The sequence below is a fragment of the Wolffia australiana genome, chromosome 14 (genome assembly GCF_029677425.1).
Source record: "Wolffia australiana isolate 7733 chromosome 14, ASM2967742v1".
NCBI classification, from domain to species: Eukaryota; Viridiplantae; Streptophyta; class Magnoliopsida; order Alismatales; family Araceae; genus Wolffia; species Wolffia australiana.
The window spans coordinates 10,139,670-10,163,142 of record NC_135848.1 but is presented as its reverse complement, the minus strand read 5'-3'; the positions used below and the strand labels follow the sequence as shown (position 1 = coordinate 10,163,142).

The window sequence follows — 23,473 nt, the reverse complement described above, 5'->3', positions numbered from 1 at the left end:
ATTCCAACTTGGGGAAGCTTGTTTCAGTCCTTAGTTGGACCTTTGAAACTTGCACACCTTGGATATATAACCTTTGGTTTGTCTCATATAAATCTTCCTCCTCAAGGTTTCATTGAGGAAATCAATATTGACATTCATTCTCAGATTTCCTAATCATGGTGTGCTCTAATGGCATGAATGATTCTAATTGACTTTATCATGGAAGCTAGTGAGAAAGTTTTCTCATAGTCAATTATTTTTCTTTGATCATAACCATTCTCCACAAAGTTTGCCATGAAATTTCCAACTTTTCCATTAGCACCAATCTTTCTTAAAAGAACCACTTATACCCATGGGGTACCATAACCTTGGGAAGGTATACCAAGATCCAAAATAGGTTAGGTACATGGACCAAGTTTCAGAATCTACTCGATCTCACCGATGACTAAGAGGGGGCTGAATTAGTCTACTTTTGTATTTATGTTATCTAATTATCTTTTTAAGATTCATTATTTAATATTGTCTCTCAACCACTCTTCTCACCTTAACACAGTTTTTTACCCTGCTTGGAGCACAAAAGTGCCCTTAATGCAGCCATGGGCGATCGTCTAGGTCTCAGGATAGTCACAGGCTCAAGTGCCTAGAGAAAGTCCTATAAAAAACCGCAATTCACTACATGCGCAAAGAGCGTCACTCTCACCTTTCAACTAGACTTAAGTCAAGAATAAAGAAACTAGAGACATCTCCACAGCAACACGAAGATCCTAACATCCACCCTCCTTGTCCTGATCCAAGCTGATCTTCTCAGCCTCGGTGACCACCTACCTGCACTAGTACAAGGCCAAATATTTGATAGTTGACCCTTGGTCAACACACTAACTTCTTAGGTTCACCAAGTTCAGTCCAAATATATTTCCTAACTAAATCGATAAAAAAAACTAGACTACCAACTTCAGAGTTGCAGAATGATAAGTCACTTACTATCAAGTTTAGGTTGATATTATCTAATGTAGTATGGATCAAATACAGAATCTTAATATTCAATTTCAATCAAATCAGAATCGTAGAATAAAATATGTTGGAAATTCAAATTGAATTCAAGACTACAAGTCAAAGCCAATAGGATCAGAGTGGTCAAATAAAATCTAATAACAATCTGGATTTACTTCAATTGATTTAATCGTATTCAATCAGTTCTTAATGGACAAAAGTAAGTCATGAAGTCAAAATCAAGTCAAATTTATGGATTGATTAAATTTAGACTACTATTTGATCAAATCAAACTAGATATATTGGATGTGATCAGTTATGATCAAATCAATGATAACATCAAATATGATCAATTGAAATCGATCATTAAAATCAAATATGATCAATTTAGAATAATGGATATAATCGATTTGATTTACTTAATGAGAGAAAAATAATGTTGGTCGATTCCAATCAATGTTATGATGGAATGTATTAATCATTTAATCAGAAGTGATCAAGTCAAAATTAGGCATAACCGGATCAGATGAAGTATTATCAAATCAATGACAAAAACAAATGTGATCAAACTTTCAATCAAATTTATGATTGAACTGAATTAACAAATATAATCAGAATCAGTTGAAGAGTATGGTCACAACAAGATTAATTGAATTTATCTGAAATGATCAAATGCAATTAACAGGTATTATCAAATCAAATTATTTGTTTTGACCAAATTAGATGAATAAACTGACTCGATCAAGTCAAAAAATATGATATGGATAAGATGAATGATTAACAAAAGATTGATTATCACAAAGTCGATTTAACAAGAATGAATTTTAGAGTAGATAACCAATGATTAAATCTGGATAATCAGTTCAGTCTTCAAGATATTGAATCAAGAGTTTAAGAATCGAATTTGGAAAATCAATTTCAACTTTAAGTTACAAGGTTTCAGGGATCAAAATAGAAAAGGCAATTTCAAATTTCAGATTTAGTAATCCAAAAAATATTCAAATAGCCAATTATGAATTACAGATTAAAGAATAAAGAATCAAATTAGAATTCTCAATTTCAGATTTCGGAATAGTAAACTCAGATTTTTTATATTCAATTATGAACTTCAGATTGAAGAATCAAGAACTATAAAATGATTCATGACTAATCTGAATTACTAATGTGCAAATTTTGATTCAAGATACAAATCTTAGATTCAAACTATTATTACATTCACAAAAAGATTATCAGGATTGAATCAATTAACCAATTTCTAAGGAATTAGAAATTGAAAATATCAAGAACAGTTATTTCTTTTTTTTATTGGCAAAAAACACGGTGCTGGGTACGACCAACCTTGCGGTTGTGCCTGTAGATCGATCCAGCTGTGCCCTGGACGCCACCCAGGGGGATTTCATTTATAAAGTGATGTGTTTATCAATGTTTATAGGCGTGCAGCGAGTATAAACATCCCAATTACACTCAGATCCCACTCGTCCACGCCCATGTGCAGGAAAGGAAACGATGCATAAGTGATACCTTGCAGGTGCTCGAAGAAGTGCTCGCGTCGACGCCTCACACGAGCCCCCCGCATGATGATGGTTGAGAGATACAGGAGCTGTCCCTCCCTTTAACATGTGCATCAATGAAGTGCGTGGCGAGGACCTCATCTGAGGTTGGCGCAGTCCACCCCGCTGTCATGATCGTCAGATCAGGCATGAGCACTCCCACCTCAAGTGCTCCACGCGATCCGCCACTCCCGCTGGGCCTCCTTCAAAAGTGTGCGGCACGTGCGGAGGTTCGGCAAGCTGAGACGTTAGATGCAATAGCATCCCCTAGCGGTCAGAGGGAGTGCCTGCCAAGAAAGGAAAAAGGGAGGAAGGGAGTCGTGTGTGTACTGCGTGATTGGCGAGGGCATCTAGTGTCTAGTTGCCTTCTCGTAGCTGATGACGAACGCTAGTTATGCGAGGGCGGCACCACATGATGTCCTGCCATACACGATGTAGTGGCCATTGGGAGCATGTACCTGCATGAAGCATGTCGACTAACACCTGTGAGTCTGATTCTACGACGATATTATGAAGGTTTCGTTCCTCGCAGAGGAGTAAACCATCACGTATCGCCATAGATTTGGTTACTGTGTTAGTGTGTACGCCATCTGAGTACTGAGCTGTAGTCGCGAGTGGGGATGAGATGGTGGATGCGTCGTATCCACAGCTTGACGCGACGCATGATATCCACGGCGCACATGGGAGTCCCTACAAAACGAGAAGAATTTTGCCCCTTCCATATATCCCATTGTAAATAAGCTATGGTGATGTGTAGGATAGGGCTCCATTTAGAGCATATTGGCGAGAGAAATTTCTTGCCAAAAACACTCCAACGGGGTTAGTGGAATATGAAGGAGTGGGCGCCAAAGGTGCGTGATTTGGCGCCATCATTTTATGGCTGTCTCGCTATGGAAAAACTGATGTTCCTTAGTCTCAATATGTGGAAATGCGAGACAGCAGTTGCAACGTGAGGTGAGAGAGTGGCCTAGACGGATCACCCGATCATTAGTCTCTAGAGGAAAAAGGAGACACGGGTAAGGATTGCCGAGTGCGAGATGCGGCGACCCCAGTGCTGGATGGGGGATTTCTCACGGAAATACTCTCAAGAAGAACTGCATGAGTATGCGCCGTCGAGTGTGAGCATCCAAATAGTACAGGCGGGAGTGGACCCGATTGAAGTGTTCTGGGCTTGGGGTAACATGGCGGAGGGGAGGCCATGTTGCTCCCATAGGTGTGGTGTGTTGCCTATAAGCAGCTAGGCCACTATGAGTCGCACTCGATGTGGTACAAAGTGGGGATGGCAAGCAAAAGACTCGTCGGCATGCCAAGTATCAAACTAGGCGCTAATCCTACCTCGGCCTCTACGCCAACATGTGACCTGGGCGATCTCAAGTCACTGTTGCTGCCACATCTGCCATCTCTGATGGCCCTAGATATCCATCTCTCGACGGGCCCACTCGCCATACTTGACGAAAATAAAACTTCCTAGTAGGGAGTGTGTGGTGTGCATGTGCCATATGAGTTTCTTTTGAAACATGTCTTGGATGTCTGAGAGGTGTCTGACCCCTAAACCCCCTCGGCCGTCGACGGACATGCTTTCTCCCAAGAGACCCAATGATGGTGACGCTCGCCCTCGAGGTGATCGGACCATAAGAAATGTGCGCATAGTCATTCCACTGAGTGGAGGACTGTGAGATATAGTGAGTGGACTGCAAGGGTATACAGCGGGATACTCATGAGGACATGTGGAATAAGTTGGATGCGTCCTCTAGGAGAGAGAAAACAGAGTTTCCATCCATCAAATTTCTTTCTCGATTTGGCCAGAAGGGCATCAAAGTAATGATGCCTAGCGCGTTTGAAAAAGATATGACATCCAAGATAGTCGAAAGGGAGGCATCCTCGTGAGTAACGGGTAGAGTGTTTGATTATCTGAGAGCACTTTGTAGCGGTGGAAGGACCAACTATAAAGCTACTCTTTGAGCCATTGACGAGCTGGCCCGAGGCTTGCTCGTACGCAGTAAGGATGCTCATAAAGTCCTTAATGGATTTTTTTGATCCATTAAGGAAAAGGATGGCATCATCCGTAAAGAGTGAGTGTGAGAGGATCGGGCATCCCCTTTTTGTAAATACGGTTGGATTAGGCCACGATGGATCGCACATGTGAGCGATCGACTAAAGACCTCCTCCATCAATATAAAAAGGGTGGATGAGATAGGATCACCTTGCCGTAGACCTCTCATGGCCGTGAAGAAGCTAGTGGAATTTCCATCCATCAAGAGAGAGAAATGATTCTCTTGAATACAGGCATCGGCTAGATTGATGAATGCATCGATGACGTAACACATGGGTAAGAAAATTCCACTCAACTCGATCGAAGGCCTTCTCCGTATCTAGTTTGATGATGACATTTGAGCCCTGAATATGAGCGTCTAGCGACTGGGCTAGCTCGTGAACTAGCAAGATATTATCATGGATTTGTCCACCCTTGACAAAACCACATCGTTCCATGCCAATGGCTTCGTACATAACGATGGAAGTTGGTGTGCTCTAACCACATGGCTTGGAATTGAAAGCGAGGGTAGTAGACTCGATTGCTGGAGTCTGGGAGAAGGAGGATCGACGAGTGGTCTGAGTAATATCGCGATAGAATCTCAATCGTGATGATGCAATGCATCAGTGCAGTACTATTGGTAAAACAACGGTCGAGCTGTTCGTACATACGCGCATCCGCCTGATGTTCATTACACCAGGTCCACTACTCACCTATGGTAGGCGGCTCCACTAGTGACGCCTGATGGATAAAGTCATTATATGTTTGCATAGATAATGACCGAGGTGGGCGGCCCCCTGGCGCTCTCTAACTGCCCGTATGTAGTTGAAATCCCCAGCTATAAACCAAGAGATATCAACAAGCCGTGAGTGGGAATAGGCATGTAAGGTGATTTCCTCCCAGAGGGCCTCTTGCTCTAGTTGTCTATTCGGGGCGTAAACGACAGTAAGCGAGTAAGACTTCAAGGAGTATGATACGTCAAAAGTGACGTACCAAGTCCCTTCAGCCAGTAGCACCAACGAATAATCTCGCTTCCAAAGAAGCAAGCCAGAGCTTATTTGAGGAATGACAATAAACATGATCCATTTCGAGTTTACTCGCTATGGAGTGGGAATGATCCGATGTTGTCATCGGTTCGATAAGCCCAACTATCCCTAAGTTGTGCTTTTTTATTAGTGAGAGGAGATGTGACTGGGTTAGAGTGTTACCAATCCCTCTACAATTCCAAACAAGACTTGGAATCATAAAACTACCGGCTCACGTGACGCACCATCGATCAGGTGTTGTATATGCGGCGTGTATGGGAGGCATCTGAACGATGTCCCAGAGGGGGAGAGGCATCCACGTCTGAATCCTCAGAGAGAGAGACATCGTCCTCCTCCTCTCCCGTGGAAGCCAGACCACTAGTACCTCCAGAAGTGTCCTCTGAACTAGTGAGTGAAGCCTGACAATTAGTCAAGCGTTCTGCCTACTCAAAAGGGATATGTGATGGTTGGAGGTCGGGCATGGAGGAGAGTATATCACGTGGGGGAGGAGTGTGGCTAGGGTGGGGCAGTAAGCTTGGGATGGGGATGGGTGGTGAGTGAGGGGTGTGGGGGGGAGGAGGGATGAGCGAGGTATAGGGAGGAGTGGGTCCGAGGGGGAAGAGCAAGGAGAGCAGTGTGCAAGAGTGGAGAGTGGGGGGTGGGGTAGTGGAGGAGAGAGGGGATGAAGGTGAAGCCGGTGGAGGGGAGCGTGGCGCTAGGGGGGGAGACGTAGGGGAAGGATGGGAAGATGTCGGTGGAGGTGAGCTAGGTGGAGGGGAGTGAGGTGGTGGGGGTGATGAAGATGGAGGTCGGTGGACTGAGGAGAGGCAAGAGGGTGTAGAACGGGGGGACGATAAGGAATGGGGAACTGGTGAGGGACGAGTGGGTGTATGGCCGAAAGTGCTGGGGAGACTCGAACGACTCTACCCAACCTCCACACAGTCTCCCTTAGGGAATTCTAGATCTAAGAGGGCAAAGGTATTGGAGGTACTATTGGGTGCTTGTACCTCCTTACCCTTGCCCGGCCAAATGCTGATAGGGGGAACATACGAGGGACGGGGTAGGGTTTGTGGGCGCTTGTCAGCCCCCTTCTTCACCCATTGTGACCTTGAAGCTGTATGCTTGGCCGAGACAGGTTTGACCGACATAGAGTCCCTAGGTAGGAGAGGGGTAGTAGTAGTCGCACCATGCGGTGCGGGGGCGGGGCGTGTACTCAAAGTCGGTCGCTGGGTGGGCCGACGTCCTTGAGAAGTAGACTTTGCTTCTATGATGTAGTCATTATAAGGCAAAGGTGGGAGGTACTCCTCTTAGGGGTCAAGGTAGTCGGCGACGCCCTTTGGCGACACATATGAAGTGTATGACCAAGAAGGATACAGTGTGTACAGAACTGTAGAAGGTTCTCGTACACTATAGGTTGTCGAATCAGCTCATCCCCATTGTGAATGAGGATCATGTGATGGATGGGCTCTAATAGGTCTATCTCGACACACACCCTCACATATCCGGGGTGGTTGAACTGATGTACATCTTCGTCAAGACGTATAAATGTTCCAATAGCACTCGCTAGGGACTCTAGAGTAGTGGGTGTGAAGAGATGTGACCGGAGCCCTGGGAAACTGATCCATATCAGTACAGAGTGTGGGCAATGTTCCCGTGAGCTGCTAGTCTGCTCGGGTGTCCATCAATAAGTGTGCATCGTGGAACCACTAATTGTCCACATGGTACGGCTCCAAGCCTTCTTAAAGTCTGCTTCCTATTGGAAGCGAATAAAGACACTCCGATGGTTACGTGCTCCAATAACCTCCAGTCCGATGAAGTTCCCGGGCGCTAAATATATCCTCATAATGTTATCAATAAATGGGCGCTTCATTGCAAATTGCCCTATCAAGGTGTAAGCGAATGGTGCAGCCATTCGCAAGACCTCCTCCTTGGAGAAGGCTACGACTCTCACTTCCTCCGAGTCAATGTAACCCCGCTTTGGGGTCGTGGCATCATAAAGTGGGGGAAGTGTGATCTTGGGGAGGGGTTGAGTGATAGCCGTGTGCGTAGTCCCGGCCACTTTCGCCACCTAGGACGTCGATGGTGGTTGCCCAGAGGGTTGCCCACCAAGTGCATCTCCACACTCTTTCGGTGCTCGCTGATCCTCCATGCCTAGTCCGAGTGGTGCGATGTGATCTAAGGTAGGAGGGACAACTTCGATGGAAGATGTCAAGCTTACTTTCCCAGTGTCGTTCAAGACCTCTCGGGCTGGCCCATCAGTGCTAGTCCGGTTAGAAGATGGGAAAGGGGGGGGGAGGGGGGCAAGGTACCCGAGTCGGGTCAGCTAGGGTCGTCCAAATGGCCCAAGTATAAATGCCCTAGGTCGCGATCAGGATTGATCGAGTTGACGTGGCCGACATGCTCAGAGGTGACTGTGTTGACCGAGTCAACCTGGTCAACCTGGTCAGGGGTGGCTGAGGCAACCTGGTCACAACGGTCAGGGTTGACTGAGTCAACTAGATCAGAGTTGATCGAGTCAACCTGGTCAACACGGTCAGTGTTAACTGAGTCAAACTAGTCAACACTGTCAAGATTGACCCCATCAACCTGTTCAACACTATCAAGGTGGACCAAGTCAGCCTGGTCAACCCTGTCAGAGTTGACCAAATCACTTTGGTGAACATAGTCGGGGTTGACTGAGTCAACCTGGTCAACACAGTCAAAGTCAACTATTTTGACTTGGTCACCCTGGACCAAGTCACCTTGGTTGACTCGATCGGTTTTGATCGAGTCATCTCATTTCACTCGGGCAGGTGGTGCCGAGTCAACCGGGATGACTGGTTCTACTTGGCTTGAATGGACCAAGTCAACCAGGTTGACGCGGTCAAAGAGACCCGAGTCGACCAGGTCGACTTGTTCAGTCTTGGCCGGTTCGATCGGGTCGGAGTTGACCAAAGCCGGGTTGGGCGAGTCAACCTGATCTACATGGTCCAGGTTCACCAAGTCAACCTGGTCAACATGATCAAGATTGACCAAGTCTGCCTGATCAATCCAGTCATAGTTGACCAAATCACTTTGGTCAACTCGGTCAGGGTTGGCTGAGTCAACTGGGTCGACTCGGTTTGAGGCGACCGGGTTGACCAGGTCAGTTCGGTCCGAGTGGACTGAGTTAACTGGGTCGACTCGGTCTGAGGCGACCGAGTAGACCAGGGCGGCTCGGTCCGAGTGGACCGAGTTGACCAGGTAGACTCAGTCATTGTAGACCAGGTCAACTCGATCAAAATCAACCAAGTCGATTGGGTCGACTCGGACTCTCGCGACCCGATCGACTCGGTCAAAGTTGGCCGAGTCGACCATGTCGATTTGGTCGGGCGCGACCTGATTGGCTCGGCCTGAGTCGGCCGATTCAATCTCATCGACTCGGGCTGAGTCTTGCGTGTCGACCAAGTCGACTCGGAGTGACTCAGCCGAGTCATCTCGACTAGTCGCCGCCAAGTCAGCCTTGGCGGTGGTCCGATGAGGTGGCGTCTGGGTGGCGAGATCAAAGCTGTCCGATTGATAGGCCAGAGGAGCATCGAACGGCATCAAAGGCTTTGAACGGTCAAAAAAGGTGAGCGCTGAACGGTCAAAAGAAGTGGACGGCCGAGGAGGTGAGCTTACCGTCAACGCATTTAGTGCGTTGTCAGCGGCATTAAGAAGGCCATCCACGTGTGATGAGCTGGCTGATCCAACGGTGGCGAATGGCTGGATTTGAAGGCCAGATTCGTTCTCGGCTATTAGATTTGACGTGGCGATGGGCTTAGTTTCGAGATGAATAGGTGTAAGAGATGAGCCGTTGGCATTTAATGCCAACGGCTTAATTTTTTAATCTTTTTTTTTTCGCTTTTTTTGTTTTTGTTTTCTTATGGTCGTTGGATCCATCTAGGCTGTTTGACCCGATGGCCTGGATGGATCTTAGGGCTGGCGCATCCAAGCCAGCATTATTTGACGTGGCGAGCACGTCAAATAAATGATGAGCTGGGAGCGCCAGCTCTCCTTTTTGGGTCTGTTGGCTGTTTGACATGTTGGACACGTCAGACGGCCAGCTAGACGTCCCCGCTAACTCACCGGCCTGCATGGGATTGCGGGCCGCGACATTTTTTTTCCAACTTTTTTGGCAAAGGCTTCTAAAACATCAGAATTTAAAGGAAAAAAAAGAACTCAATGAAAAATAAATCGTACCTTGTTGTTCTATTCCCCAAGACAAACAATCCAAGCCCAAATTTAATGCAATTTGGAGTTGTAGAATGCCTAAATTTTGGAAAATAAATTTCGGGAAATAAAACTCACCGTGGATCTTGAATTCCTTCTAGAACGAGCTATACTGATCCATTTGGGGCACTTTTTGAGTCGATTCCAATAGATTTCAACCTCCTTGAAGTTCAAATAAAACAAGAAAATGTGGAGGATTAAGAAACAACAGCAACGCTTTCTTTCAATGATTTAAAGTGGTTTCATGATCAAGAACAGTTATTATGAAACAATCTCACCAATCCTTATGAATCTAGATCCAAGAAGTGAATGCTCAATCAATCCACCAGGAAGCCCTAATTTCTTTGAAGCTTGTAGCTCTCAATCAAGAACAGATCTCAATTCCCAAGGTGAGCACATTTCGGAGAGAGAGTGGGTGCTCAAAAAGTGAAGCACATTTTAAAAAAAGATGCATTTATAGTACCTTTTACCCTAATGGGCTGAAAAAGGTATTATATTGATTTTTTGTTTCTTTAATATCAAAACCATAAAGTAGGCGGAATGGTTTAAGGCCCTTATTAAAATTCTTGAGATCTTGAGTTCGACACCAAACAATCCTACATATATATTTAATATTTGTAAACCAATTATAATTGGAAAAAAATTATTATTATTTATACGATCAAATAATAGCGCTCTTTTAACTACTTTAGTAGCCTTCATCAAGAAGGATTAATTACTCATTAAATTCAAAATGTTGATAAACCATTAAAACTTATCTGATCAAAGTTTTATTCTCATGAAGATCCAACACTCACCAATTCATGGTGTTAGATTGACTCATCCATAGGTCAGAGACTGACAACTCTAAGATAGTGTCTCAACATTTGCTTGAATCATTATGTCCAACATTTTGATCAAGTTATCAAGTTACTAGACCAAGCCTATGAAGCTCTTCTACTTCAGAACTTTCGTCATGGTCGATTCGATTGAATATTCCACCAATCAGTTCAAATCCTCGATCCCTAATGTTAAACATTAGTCTCATTTCCTCGTGTGGAAATTGTTCCACCATAGACTTGCTGCTAGCCAGAGTGTCTTCAAGTAGTTCACATGCCACACCTCTAGATGTGCCTACATGATCAAGGGACTATTGCATCTCTTATTCTTCTCCTCCAGCTCTTCTTGAAGATGTATCTGATATTCTGACCATCAAGACCTTGTAGTGGAAAGAGTAAATTGCATGAGAAAGAAGAAGGAAGGAGTGCGCCTAGGTCTGGTTGGCATGAGAAGCTAAAATGGGTCTCCCTTAATTATTTGTATTTAAAGCGTTTTCATAGAAGTCTTTGAGAATAAAGTATTTACACGAATGTCCTTTAATCCTATGTATTTGACCCTCTATGCCCATGTATCAATCTAATTAATAACTCTGATGGCCCAAAAACATTTATTAGTGAACATATTTAATTAATTATACGAACATATATATTAATTAATCAATTTAACCCTATGGATAGGTTAAGTTTTTGTTATGTTCTAGAGTATTTGAGTTGGGTGTTTGATGGTGATTACCATGTGAGTTGAGATATTTGTGTAATATTTGAAAATATTCTTCCTAATCAAATCTAAAAGATAAAAGTTTGGAAAAAAACTGTCTTTCCACAAGTTGATGAAACTTCAAATATGAAAGACACATCGCTCTTGTCTTTAAAAGGTTAAATACAAGTATAATGATAGTAATCATCAATAAAAATAATGTAATAGACAAACTAAAAATGCGACTACACTATAGCAGGTTCCCACAAATCTGAATGAATAAGTTGGAGAGGTTTGATTAAATTTAGTAGTAGATAGCCTAAAAGATAGCATGTGAGATTTAATTAAACAACATGAACAACACACATGACGGTTTTGTAATTGAGTGACGAGTAAACCAAATTATTAAAGGATGGGTAACCTAGTTGTTGGCATTTCACATCAAACATTCCTTGTTATGTAATGCAAGTGGTGGGGGCTCGTTTTGGGTTAATTTGGTATAGTCTCGCCATACATTCACCCTTAAGAATTACATTTGGGGTACTATGTGTTGGGTTCTAAGGGCCTTAACATGGATGAACAACACAGAACGATGCGCAGCGGAAGATTCTTTTGCGAATCGAACGACATCAACCCAAACATTGAAACAATGTACCTTTGCACAAATCTCATTCGTGATTTCTTCAATCCCGGAGCGAGACGAGTCGAGCTGCTCAAGTGTGCAGCCTCTAAACATATCCACATGGTCCTCGGCGCATCAGATCTCCTCCTTCTAATTAACAAGCCCCGTTCTTTCTCCGTCGGCGTCGTTACGTCGTCCCGATCACATCAGGGATGGAGAGCGGGTGTGGGGAGAGTGGAGAAGAAGAGGAAAGGCCCCTGAACAATTCTGGCCTGGGTGAATTTCGTTCAGGGCCTTCCCCTATTTATACTAAGTGGGTATTTTTCATAAAAACCCCCAAAACTTAAGTATATCTTCCAACGTCCAAAAGACCATTTGCGTGTGACCCTCTAGGCCCATGTATCAGTCTAGTTAATGACTCCAACGGCCCAATAACCTTTATTGGCCTTCCAACTTAATTCACTATATCATCATATAGATTAATTAACATCGGATCGATTTAACCCAATCGATAGGTCGAGACTCCGACACGTGGGGTGCCAAGCTACACCTCGTGTCCTAGAAGATACAAAGGAGTGTGTATCGACTCACTCATGGAACCTGTTCATCATCGGTTACCGTGTATGTATAATCCCTCATCCACTTGATGCTCCTTGGACGACTTAGGGTATGGTTAACTGTCAAACCCTAATCGGTCATCCGAGTTAGTACTGATGCATTAGAAAATCATCGGAGAACTCTTCTCCGATATTTCACTGCCTTGGCCAAGGACTTTGTTGCATCGTCTTCCTTGAGCTGTCACCTCTTATACCGAGGGTGGACGATCCCATCTTGACCACTCAATCGCCTTTGTGTACTTCTTGATGCACCCGAACTAAGACCGTTTAGAATCCCATGATTAGAGACTCGTTGGCCATAGCCAAAGTACAACCGTCCGTCCACAAGATATCTTTGGTGTCTCAGGTCTAAGGACCACTTACACAACCGTGACGTGAATCTACCTGGTTGACAGTTCGGTATAATACCATTTAGGGATTCGTACAGAACAATTCAGAGAACTCTTTCACTAAAGAGCACCCACTATCTATCCTTAGTGTCGCCACACTAATGGCTACGGGACCGGCCATACTCATCATATGAGTGAGGCTAGATAGTGCTATTCTATCCGGATACTTCAATGTCCTTCTCGTGTATCCTTTGAATAGGAATGTTTAGAACACATGCTTAAAGACAAGTGATCTCCGTATTATGATCTCATCATAATTCACTAAGTCTGATCATGTATTCATGGACTTCATTATACGCATCACACGTGCACTATAATAAATATGTTCTATTAATGAATATGGAACGAGATGTGGAATGTGTGATTGGCTTGCCGGCCACATATATTTCCATCACTATGATCCATAATAAGATACTTATGAGGGTGAAATTCAATAAGTGTATTGTTCATGGATGTTTCGTATGATTGTAGGAACCTAAAGAGAACTATTTAGTTTGAGGTGTATTAAGGAAATCTGCATAAACACATTACAAGAAGATTGGATGGTTAAACCTCATCCAAAACCAATGCAGATTTTGCCATTGCTAGGATTTGGATTGATGGTCATGTGATGTGTGGCAGCACTACATATGTACAAGTGAGAAGATGCGACGACAAAGGAGATATTTTTAAAGGCTTATGATGTTTCATACTATTGAGATGTGTAAGAATAATTCTCTGCAAATTAGAGAAATTACTTTTAGAGGCACGAAGATCCAGAGGATTGAATTGATATTATCATCATTCCAACACATGATGCATAGTGCAAATTGGATAGTGGGTACTTGAGAGTGATGACTGATTAGTAAACCAACCAACCATGATGATTCGACCAACCAAACTTGCCAAAAGAATAGTTTTTACCATCACTTTTGCTCCAGGTTGTCTTGTTGTCACCAAACATGCTAAAAGAATAAATTTTACCATCATTTTTGCTCCAAGTTGTGTTGTTGTTACCAAACTTGCCAAAAGAATAATTTTTACCAACTTGCTAAAAGAATCAGCTTGAGCTTGATTAGCAAAGCCAGGGAACTATAATGGTTCTTTTAATGCTTGATGATGAGAAAGCATTACACCATCATCGCTTAAGTGAGAAAGCCCTTTGAATGACCTTGGGGTTGTGGCTGCACACACAGTTGTGAAAACCAGAACATATTGTCGTCCCATGCCATGAAGTAATGCATGAACCAATGTTTTTTGATCAACATGATCCATGGATAGTGCTAATAAAGTGTAACTATCCCTAAAACTGAGATTTATTGCTCTAATAGTTGATTATCCTTGATTTTGGTATGGAGCTTGATGGAAATATATGTGGTCGGCAAGCCAATCACACATTCCATATATCATTCCATGTTCATCGATAAAACATATTCATTATAGTGCACGTGTGATGCTTAAAATGAAGTCCATCAATACATGATCCGACGTAGTGAATTATGATGAGATCGTATTAGGGATATCACCTAGTCTTTAAGCATGTGTTCTAAATATTCCTATTCGAAGGATACTCGAGAAGGACATCAAAATATCCGGATAGAATATCACTATCTAGCCTCACTCATATGATGAGTATGGCCTGCCCCGTAGCCATTAGTGTGGAGACACTAAGGATAGATAGTGGGTGCTCTTTAGTGGAAAGAGTTCACTGAATTGATCCGTAAGAATCCCTGATTGATTCACATCAATCAGGTCGATTCATGTCACGGTTATGTAAGTGGTCCTTAGACCTGAGAAACCAAAGACATCTTTTGGACGGACATACAGTTGTACTTCACGAAGACGATTGAGTGGTCAAGATGGGATCATCCACCCTCGGTATAAGAGGTGACAGCTCAAGGAAGACGAAGCAATAAAGTCCTTGTCCAAGGTAGTGAAATATCTGAGAAGAGTTCTCCGGTAATTTCCAAACACATCAGTACTAACTCGGATGACCGATTAGGGTTTGATAATTGACCATACCCTAAGTCCTCCTAGGATTGTCAAGTGGATGAGGGCGTATACATACATGGTAACTGATGATGAACATGTTCCATGAGTGAGTTGATACACAATCTTTTCTATCTTCTAGAGCATAAGGTCAAGCTTAGCACCCCACGTGTTGGAGACACAACCTCTTGATTGGGTTCAATCGATCCAAATTTAATTAATCTATATGTTGATATAGTTAATTAATTTTTAAGGCCAATAAAAGTTATTGGGCCTCTTGAGCCATTAACTAGACTGATACATGGGCCTAGAGGATCACACGCAAATGATCTTTAGGATGTCGAAAAGTATACTTATGAAAAATACCCACCTAGTATAAATAAGGAAAGGCTCTGAACGAAATTCACCTAGGACAAAATTGTTCAAGGGTCTTCCCCTTCTTCTCATTTCACCCCACACTTCCTCTCCATTCCCGATGCGATCAGGACGGCATAACGACGTCGACGGAGATTGAACGGGCCTCGTCAACGAGAAGGGGGAGATCCGACGTATTGAAGACCTCATGGATATGTCTTGAGGCTGCACACTTGAGCAGCTCAACTTGTCTCGCTCTAGTATCCAAGAAATCACGGATGTGATCTGTGCGTAGGTTCTTCGTTTCATGTATTAATGATGTCGTTCGATTCTGGTTAAGTTAGTCTTGTGCGAAATGTTTTGATTTGTTCATCCATGTCAAGGTCTTTAGAACCCAAAAGAGCTTTCCCATTAATTTTTGGACATAGTCTTTAGTGGAAGTGGCAAAACCTATAGTGAGGATATCCAAAGCAACCTTGGTTGTAATGGCTTCAAGAATTCCTCCCATGATAAACTCAGTCTTGGCAAAAAAGAAAGAGAGTTCATGTTGATCAAAGTACCACCAATCATCGTGGGGATCTTCAGCTTTTTAGGGGGGATCATGTGTGATGCATTATGCGGGATCATATAATTGTAAGAACATTAACTTTTCAAAAAACATTTTTCTCCTTTGTAAGTTTAACATGTGGGAGCATACTAGGAGGAATTATCATTTTCATTTTGGGTAGGAAACTTTATCTGTTGTTGTTATTATGGAATCTTCATTAGAAGACTAAAGATGATAGTTATTCTTTGTCTTGAGAGGACTCTTTGGTGGGAGCACCTGGTTTTGGCTCTTATTGATGCCGGACGTCGTCAAGACGTCGTCTGGTCGTCACCGAGGGTAGTGGCTCGGTATCGAATCTGAATGTCTATCGGTCAACGACCAGGGGTGTTGACCGATAATGCGGGTGAACAGAGAATACGTATGACGGAACTATGAAAGTCCTAGATGTAGTATGTGCAGGAGCCGAAGATGCAGTTACGCCGTTCCAAGGATTGACGGGGTCGCTTGTGGTGAGGTCAAACAGACCTCTCGAACCTCACCCGAGAGGGTCGAGGGCGAATACAATGCCGAACGGGAATTTCTCGCTTGTATATGCTCACACATGTCGGGAGAACCCAACTCATATCGGATAGGTAAGACTCTCGTGTAAATAATCGTCGTCTTCTCAACCTGTCTCTCTCACCTACGTCTAACCCGATCGTAGAGGAGGCAATACGAAAGTGTACTAAAGTAGATAAGAGACGTAAAGAGCAGTAATGAAGGGGTACCTTCGTTGCGTCCTGCGACGGATATCTCGTAACACTTGGAGTCTGGAGCAACAACTACGCGAGCGAGGGTGCGGGCGCGGGGTGTGGCGAGGCGGCGGCGTGGACGACCAGTGGTGGAGAGGGGGTACGTGGCACAGGCAGAGCCAATGCTCAGCGCTCGGCGCGACTGGGCATAGCAGAGCACGGCGCTGGGCGCGGATCGAAAGAAGGCGCCGCGTGGCGGGTGGGACACGCACGGCCGGGTGCGTGCGGCGCGCAGCTGCGGGCGCGATATGGGGCGCAGCACGGCGCGGGCACGGATCGCTGTGCGGGACGCGACACGGTCGACGCGGCACGGGCGCGGTGCGGCGCGGTCGTGACTCGGGAGCGGGGCAGGGCGCGAACTCGGGTCCCCGGGGCAGGATGCCGGGCGCGGGCGGCGTCTGTCGTGGCGCGGATGCGGCGCGGCGCGGTGTGGCGCGGGGCGCGGGCGGCACCCGGCGGCAGGCAGCGGCGAGCTGTCAGTGGCGACGGCGGGCGGCACTTCTCCTCTCAGCGGCGTCGGCAGCGATCAGCAGGAACTTCAGTATTACAGGAACTTCATCTGATAATGAGATGAGGGCGGCGGTGAGGTATGTGACATGCGTTTTCTGAAAACCCATGGATGTGTGATAGGATGGGGAGAAGTGTTGAACTATACATTCAGATTGAAATATTGATGGATTGATCATAAAAGAGTTGTATTGAGTTGAAATCATAATGAGACAAAAATACATTGTGAACTTGTTAGGTGGTTTTGATTTCCATTTATTTTGATACATTGAAAAATGAAAATATAAACATGTGGACTGATACTTGCCGTAGATTGGGGGACTGACTTAAAATGGAGAGTGATATAGAGTGAGTTATTCAATTTGAACCAACATAATATGCTATCTGAATGCAACTTCATTGCGCCTACAATATTTATATATGAACCCGGATTTTCTTTAAAACTTACATGAAGAAAGAAATCTTAAAGATTTGGCCCATTTAGATGGCCCATTTCAGTGTCCTATTTAAACATTCGTTCCGGCAGAAGTGAATGGGGGGAGTAATGGCGGGGAAGAAGAGCGTTCTCAGAATACCTGCCTACGACAAGGGGGGAGAGGCTGGTGACAGAGAGAACGCTTCTTCTTCGTCTGCTGCCACGGTTACTCGGGCGGGCGAATCATCCTTCACTCAAGCCTTTTCCTTCATCAAGAGTTCGGAGTTTTATTCGCCACCGCCTCTGCCGGATGCTTCTCAGGTTGCGGAGGACGGGTGAGACGGTTGATCTTTTTGTGCCAATTCAACTTATGCTTGATTCCTTGAAATGGGTTTGTGTAATCTCATCTTTATCCTCAAATTCTTGAAATTAAAACATTTACTTACTAAATTTATGACTGAAGTTTTAGTATTTGTTGTTAGGCGAAATCAAAGATTTTTTCCTTCACACCTGCTTTTGTAAAATGATTTATGATGGATGTACTAATATTTTAAGTTATTTTTTCATGATTTGTTTTTGTCAATGGGTCAAAACGGTGGAAAAGAATAAGATCATGCACAATATATATTCAGAATGTGAATTCAGCGTGACTAAAAGCAGCTTTGGCAAACATGAATTCCATCTAATTAATCCTATAGGCGAGCTAATTTGTAAGATGTTTGTGTGGTTAGGATTTTGTATTTACCAAAGTTTTCTTTGATTAAGTTTGTCTTGCGCAGAGGTGATCGTACACCACAGTCCAGTCGTCCAGTCGATGGAGTGTCCTCATCTTCGACTGCTTCTGCTTCTACTGCATTGAATGGCCAGAACCGTAATGCCATCCTCGTTAGCCACAGGCAGGTCAGCCTTCAGTTTTCTGCTCATATAAGAATTATTTCGCACAAGTGTTTTGTCTAACTAGTGAAAATTCTGCCTGTTGATTTAGAAAGGGAATCCCCTGCTTAAGCATATCCGCAACGTGAGGTGGATTTTTGCGGACGTTGTCTGCGATTATTTGCTTGGACAGAGTTCCTGTGCGCTGTATATCAGGTATCTGATGAACTCTGCATCTTTTTATTTGCTACTTTCCTCTGTTTTAATTCCTATATAATCAACTTCTCCTGAATCCTGAGATCCTCATCTAGAAGCCCTTTTTTGTTGTAGTCTTAAAATTTTAACTTTATTTGCAGACAAATTCAGAATCACGCTTTCAAAAAAAATTCTTGACAATTTTTTTCGTTTTGTGCAGCCTGCGTTATCATCTTCTTCATCCAGATTACTTGTATTATCGTATAAGAGAATTACAGAAGAATTTCAAGCTTTGTGTTGTTCTCTGTCATGTTGACGTGGTACGCATCAGTCATCTAACCTGTTGATCGAGCTCTTCAGATCTTTTAATTCTAGTTTGTCTCTTGGAGCTTCTCCATGACTGGAGCATTTGATGCAATGGTCTAATCAGAAGACAAGATAAAGAAATTTAATTTAATTGATAAAAATAGCTTGATCTTTGGCAAAATGCAGAAATTACCAAATCCTACCCTTTTTCTTCTATTGTTTATGTTCATAAATATGTTCAGTTATGCACATTTTGTGAGATTCTTTTATGTTTGTCTAACTTATTGTCATAAGCCTGTTATGCTCCAAAGCTCCATTCAGGCCTAGTTGGGATATACGGGTTTTATTTTTAAAACCAAGAAGCATCTCAGAAGACATTGTTTACATCCGGTATACTTTTTCTGAAAGTCGAATACCTCATTTCTCAAACTTAGGTTGATGTCGCTAAACCTTTACTAGAAGTTACGAGGACAGCATTGCTACATGATTGTACTCTTCTTTGTGGTTGGAGGTATGATTTCCTCTCTATTTTCTTGATTGGTTATTTTTAAATTTTCTTCCTCGCATTGATCATGCTACTGTTGTCTATTTCCTTCTGGCTTCATGGTTGCAGTTGAGCCTTCCAAGGAATATTTATTTCTGTATTATAATTTTCCCTCTTAGTATTTCGAATCAAGCCTATAAAATTTCCACAAATACATAGGTCTTCAATGATGAGTGTATGAAGCATTCTATGTTCTCTCATTCCAGGTGATATCTTATTGCATTTCTCAATTACAATACAGGGTTTGTTTCTAGGCAGTTGTCTTCTGCCTCTTTCCATCAATTTTTGGATGGTGGGAAGAGCTCAGCCACTACTTGGATCCTTTATGAAAGAAGAGTTTACATCAAAAGAGTCGAGTGAATTACTTTCCCTGTCAGAGACGATTATTGCAGGCAATCTGAAATCATACAATTTCCTTCGTGAAACCAAGGGTTGCCAATAGTGCTGTCAACTAATGCTTTAGGGAAATCAAATGAATATATTTATTTCAAGTGGTCAACCAATACCAATATGCATTTCACCCTTCATAGATCAGTACCTGTTTTAATTCCTTTCCTTAGATATCCAACTCTGTGCAGTCACCTACAGACTAGAGTTTCAATAAAAGTGGTATTAGTTTTTGAGGTTTCTATCTTCAAATATGTTACAACATGGTTATTGGTCATGGCCCGGTGGATCCATGAAAAGGTATCTACATGTATAACTGTAGAACAAAGGAAAACATAAAATAGAAGATTGAAGGTGAGCAATAAATTCATTGCCCTGAATGTGTCGCTTGATAATCATTTGGCGAAATTTTAGTTAGATTCTCAGCCCCATCTGATTCGTATGCAGTTCAAGTAATGTGATCTCCATTTCTATATGTATATCCCTGTCTCTTCCCACACGGAATAAGTAACATAAATCCTCTAAAGTGGGCCACGAGCCCACTTAATTTAACTTACTTATTCCCCCATGGGAATAAGTAACTAGTCTTTTGGTTGGGCACTTATAATATGTGGCCCACTTACGTCAGGAAGAAAAATGAAGAAAGATTATTATTAAATATTAACCAGGCAGATGAACACCCCTAGTAGGAAATATTTGTCTTATTTAATTGATATATATCCCATTTAAACGTACCGTTTGGACCATTCAGCGTCATTATGCTTCTGAGTAGTTTTTCAAAAAAAAAATTATGCTTCTGAGTTTTGGGACTGGCATAAATGTCTCTCGATAAATAAGTTTTGCCAGACTGAGATAGGGCCCTATTGAGGATCAATTGGGATAAGGAGAGGAAGGCACCACATGATTATTTACCGCACATGTGCTCCATAATTATAGGAGGGAAGTGGGTAAGTTGCATCTTTTTCTCTTTTGGAGGACCTTAGCTGTATTTGTCTGCAGGAAGGACTGATTTAGTCATATTTTCTCTGAAGTATATTTTTTTCTTTGTCGGCCTGTGCTGCTTTTTCCTGCTGGGGTTTGCTTCCACTGTAAACTAGTATCAGAGCCTGCAGCTTTTATGTATTATAATCTTTTTTTTTCTAAAAATGAGTCTTTCTTGAGGTTTTCATTTTCATTCTTTAACTTTTTCGTTCTTGACAATGCTTGATAGTTTGGAGGAATGCGGCCGTTACTTGGAGACAATAAAGGTTTATGAGAACAAATCTGCTGACAGTATCCGAGAACAGATGGATACAGACTATTTGTCTAGGGTAATCAATCATCTCCAATCTCGTTTTTAAACTGATCTATTTGAATAAACATCTCTAGTGTCCTCGTTTCTTTCAAATTTATGAACACTGCTTTTTCCTAAACATTCTACAGATTTCAAATGTAAGTGATGTTGCTCAAAATTTATTTTGGCATTCAAACTAACCTTAATGAATTTGGCAGCTAACTCATGCTCTGACATCCATCAGGCATGTCAACAAGACTGACGTTATCACCCTTGGGTCTACATTTGGGGTAACCACCCAATCCTTTCATTTTTTTCCTTCTTACCCTACTGATTTTCTTGTGGTTGACGTCTTTTGAATTATGATAAAAATAAATTCATTAATGCTCCACGTTTGCCAGTCTCTTTCAGGAATAATAGATTCTTCAATGGAGGATCTTGCCCGGTGCCCTGGAATAGGTGAACAAAAGGTTCTCCCGATCCTTCTCTAAATTTGCCTTTGATTTTTATTTGGATTTTTTGAGGGATTTCAAAACAAATCTAAAAGAACTCTTTTTTAGTCATTGATTACCTGAGGCAAAATAACCTTATATCCCAATCACCTTATTTGGATTTTGGAGGAGTTCAAGTCAAAGAAAAAGATGCCTTTTGTAGTTTCTTACTCTTGGCAAATTACATTATTTTGTATTTTTTGGGGGGTTTTCACATCAAAGAGAAAAGAAGCACTTTTTAGTTATCACTTGCCTCAGGAAAATTACCTTATTTAAATTAAAAGATAAGTTAATTTGGTAAATACATTCAACCCACTCCAAAACATTTATCGATCAACATATTTTATCGCTCTAACTATTTTCTTACTGTACAATTAGCATACTTGGATATCTTTTTAGATTATCAGATTGATCACTTTAATATGAAGAGAGAGAAACTCATGATCTGTGCAGGTTAGACGTCTGCATGATACATTTCACAAACCATTCAGGCGTGTTTATTCCGAGCTCACACCTTTGAGTAAGTGTTCGGCCCCTGAAAATTCTGCCAGAGATTCTTCTGAGGAAGTGATAGGTGATGAAAACCCAACAAATGCGGATTGCACGGCAGATCCATCAAAAGATGGAAAGAAGGCCGATTTGTCTGTAAAATCTGCCCTCTCCTCTGCTTTTGCAAAATATTCTAGCAAGATCCGTGGCAGAGACAGGAAGGACCGCTCTCTTGACGTTCCTGCAGAAAATAACACGGAATAAAAGGTGCACTTAGAAAAATTGAACACGTGTTTGTTTTGGGCTTCATTCAATCTAGACTTGCCCCGAGTTGCTGAAGAGAAGAAGAGATCAAAAATATTATTTCCATTTATCTGTGTAATAAATCAGTAGGCATTAAAGTTTTGGGATGCTTTTTTAGCTTTTTTGGTTTTTTATTTAGCTTCTAATCCATACGGTATGGAGATTTATTTCTCTCATGCAAATCAGTTCGACGTCCCACGGCCTTAAATAGTTTTTCTTATGATGTGGATCATTTGGAATTGGGCTTTTTTCTTCTTTTTATTTCTCAAGATGAGTGATTTCAGGGTAAAATTCGAGAAGGTTTATGATTTGTGTATGCTTCCTCTTTTCCGAATAAAAACAGTTGCTACTGGAGACCGATATAAATAGTTATATTTAGTCAGTGAGAAAAGTGGATAGGAAGGGCGGAAAGCAAAATATATCTCCATGGATTGACAAGAGACAGTATCTGTAGCTTGTCTCAGAAACTTGAACAAAGAATTATACTTGCAACACCACATTTTTAATTATATAACTAAAATGTTATTTATTAAACTAATGCCTGAGATTTAATTTGAATAGCTGTATGTAAGTATCAAAATTTTATTATAAATTGAATAAGTGGACCTATGAACAAGCAATTTTACAGTATGCAATATCATTTTTAAATTTTACTTCTACATTATTAATTAGTATAAGATTAAAGAAAATGTAAATATCTAGTCGAGTAAATAATAAGTGATGTTCAGCCTGAAAATCCGTCTAAAACTATAAAATGTAATTATTTAATTCGGATTATGTGATATTTTAGTGAGATTGTATTTATATGACAATTTTTGAGATTTATTGTCCATAGATTGTAAGGTACCAAATACATTATATTTCCAATTCTATTGCAAATTTAATTTTTGCGATTGTTAATATCATATCAATAATTTCACATACTCTTAATTCATTAGATTCGATGATAACTTTAAATTTTTAGAGTTATTTTAGATTATGGTCTGAATAACTGAGGCAATGATAATATCACAAAACTGAAAGTAAAAAAAAGTTTTTAATCACCTATACGATATATTACACAGCTATATTTATTAGGATA

The 23,473-nt window shown here is 42.1% G+C and overlaps 1 protein-coding gene across 2 annotated transcripts; it reads left to right on the top strand.

Moving 5' to 3' along the window:
* Positions 1–17,656: 17,656 nt before the first annotated feature.
* Positions 17,657–22,577, top strand: ERCC1 (nucleotide repair protein). Of its 2 annotated transcripts, none has more exons than XM_078586453.1 (9): positions 17,657–17,866; positions 18,311–18,431; positions 18,517–18,620; positions 18,820–18,919; positions 19,340–19,416; positions 21,047–21,146; positions 21,328–21,399; positions 21,511–21,579; positions 22,054–22,577. In XM_078586453.1, exons 1-9 carry the CDS (start codon positions 17,661–17,663, stop codon positions 22,351–22,353), a joined length of 1,149 nt encoding a protein of 382 aa, XP_078442579.1. In that variant the 5' UTR covers positions 17,657–17,660; the 3' UTR covers positions 22,354–22,577. The 2 variants fall into 2 exon arrangements, with proteins under 2 accessions (XP_078442579.1, XP_078442580.1); XM_078586454.1 differs by having other exon boundaries at positions 21,511–21,568; positions 22,054–22,190.
* Positions 22,578–23,473: the final 896 nt, after the last annotated feature.

What these genes read in the sequence shown, in the direction of transcription:
- ERCC1 (XM_078586453.1), top strand. Translation starts at nt 17,661, where the DNA reads ATGGCGGGGAAGAAGAGCGTTCTCAGAATACCTGCCTACGACAAGGGG. An exon ending in TCCTCGTTAGCCACAGGCAG is followed by an intron (nt 18,432 to 18,516) that starts GTCAGCCTTCAG and finishes CTGTTGATTTAG; the next exon opens with AAAGGGAATCCCCTGCTTAA. An exon ending in TTCTCTGTCATGTTGACGTG is followed by an intron (nt 18,920 to 19,339) that starts GTACGCATCAGT and finishes TCTCAAACTTAG; the next exon opens with GTTGATGTCGCTAAACCTTT.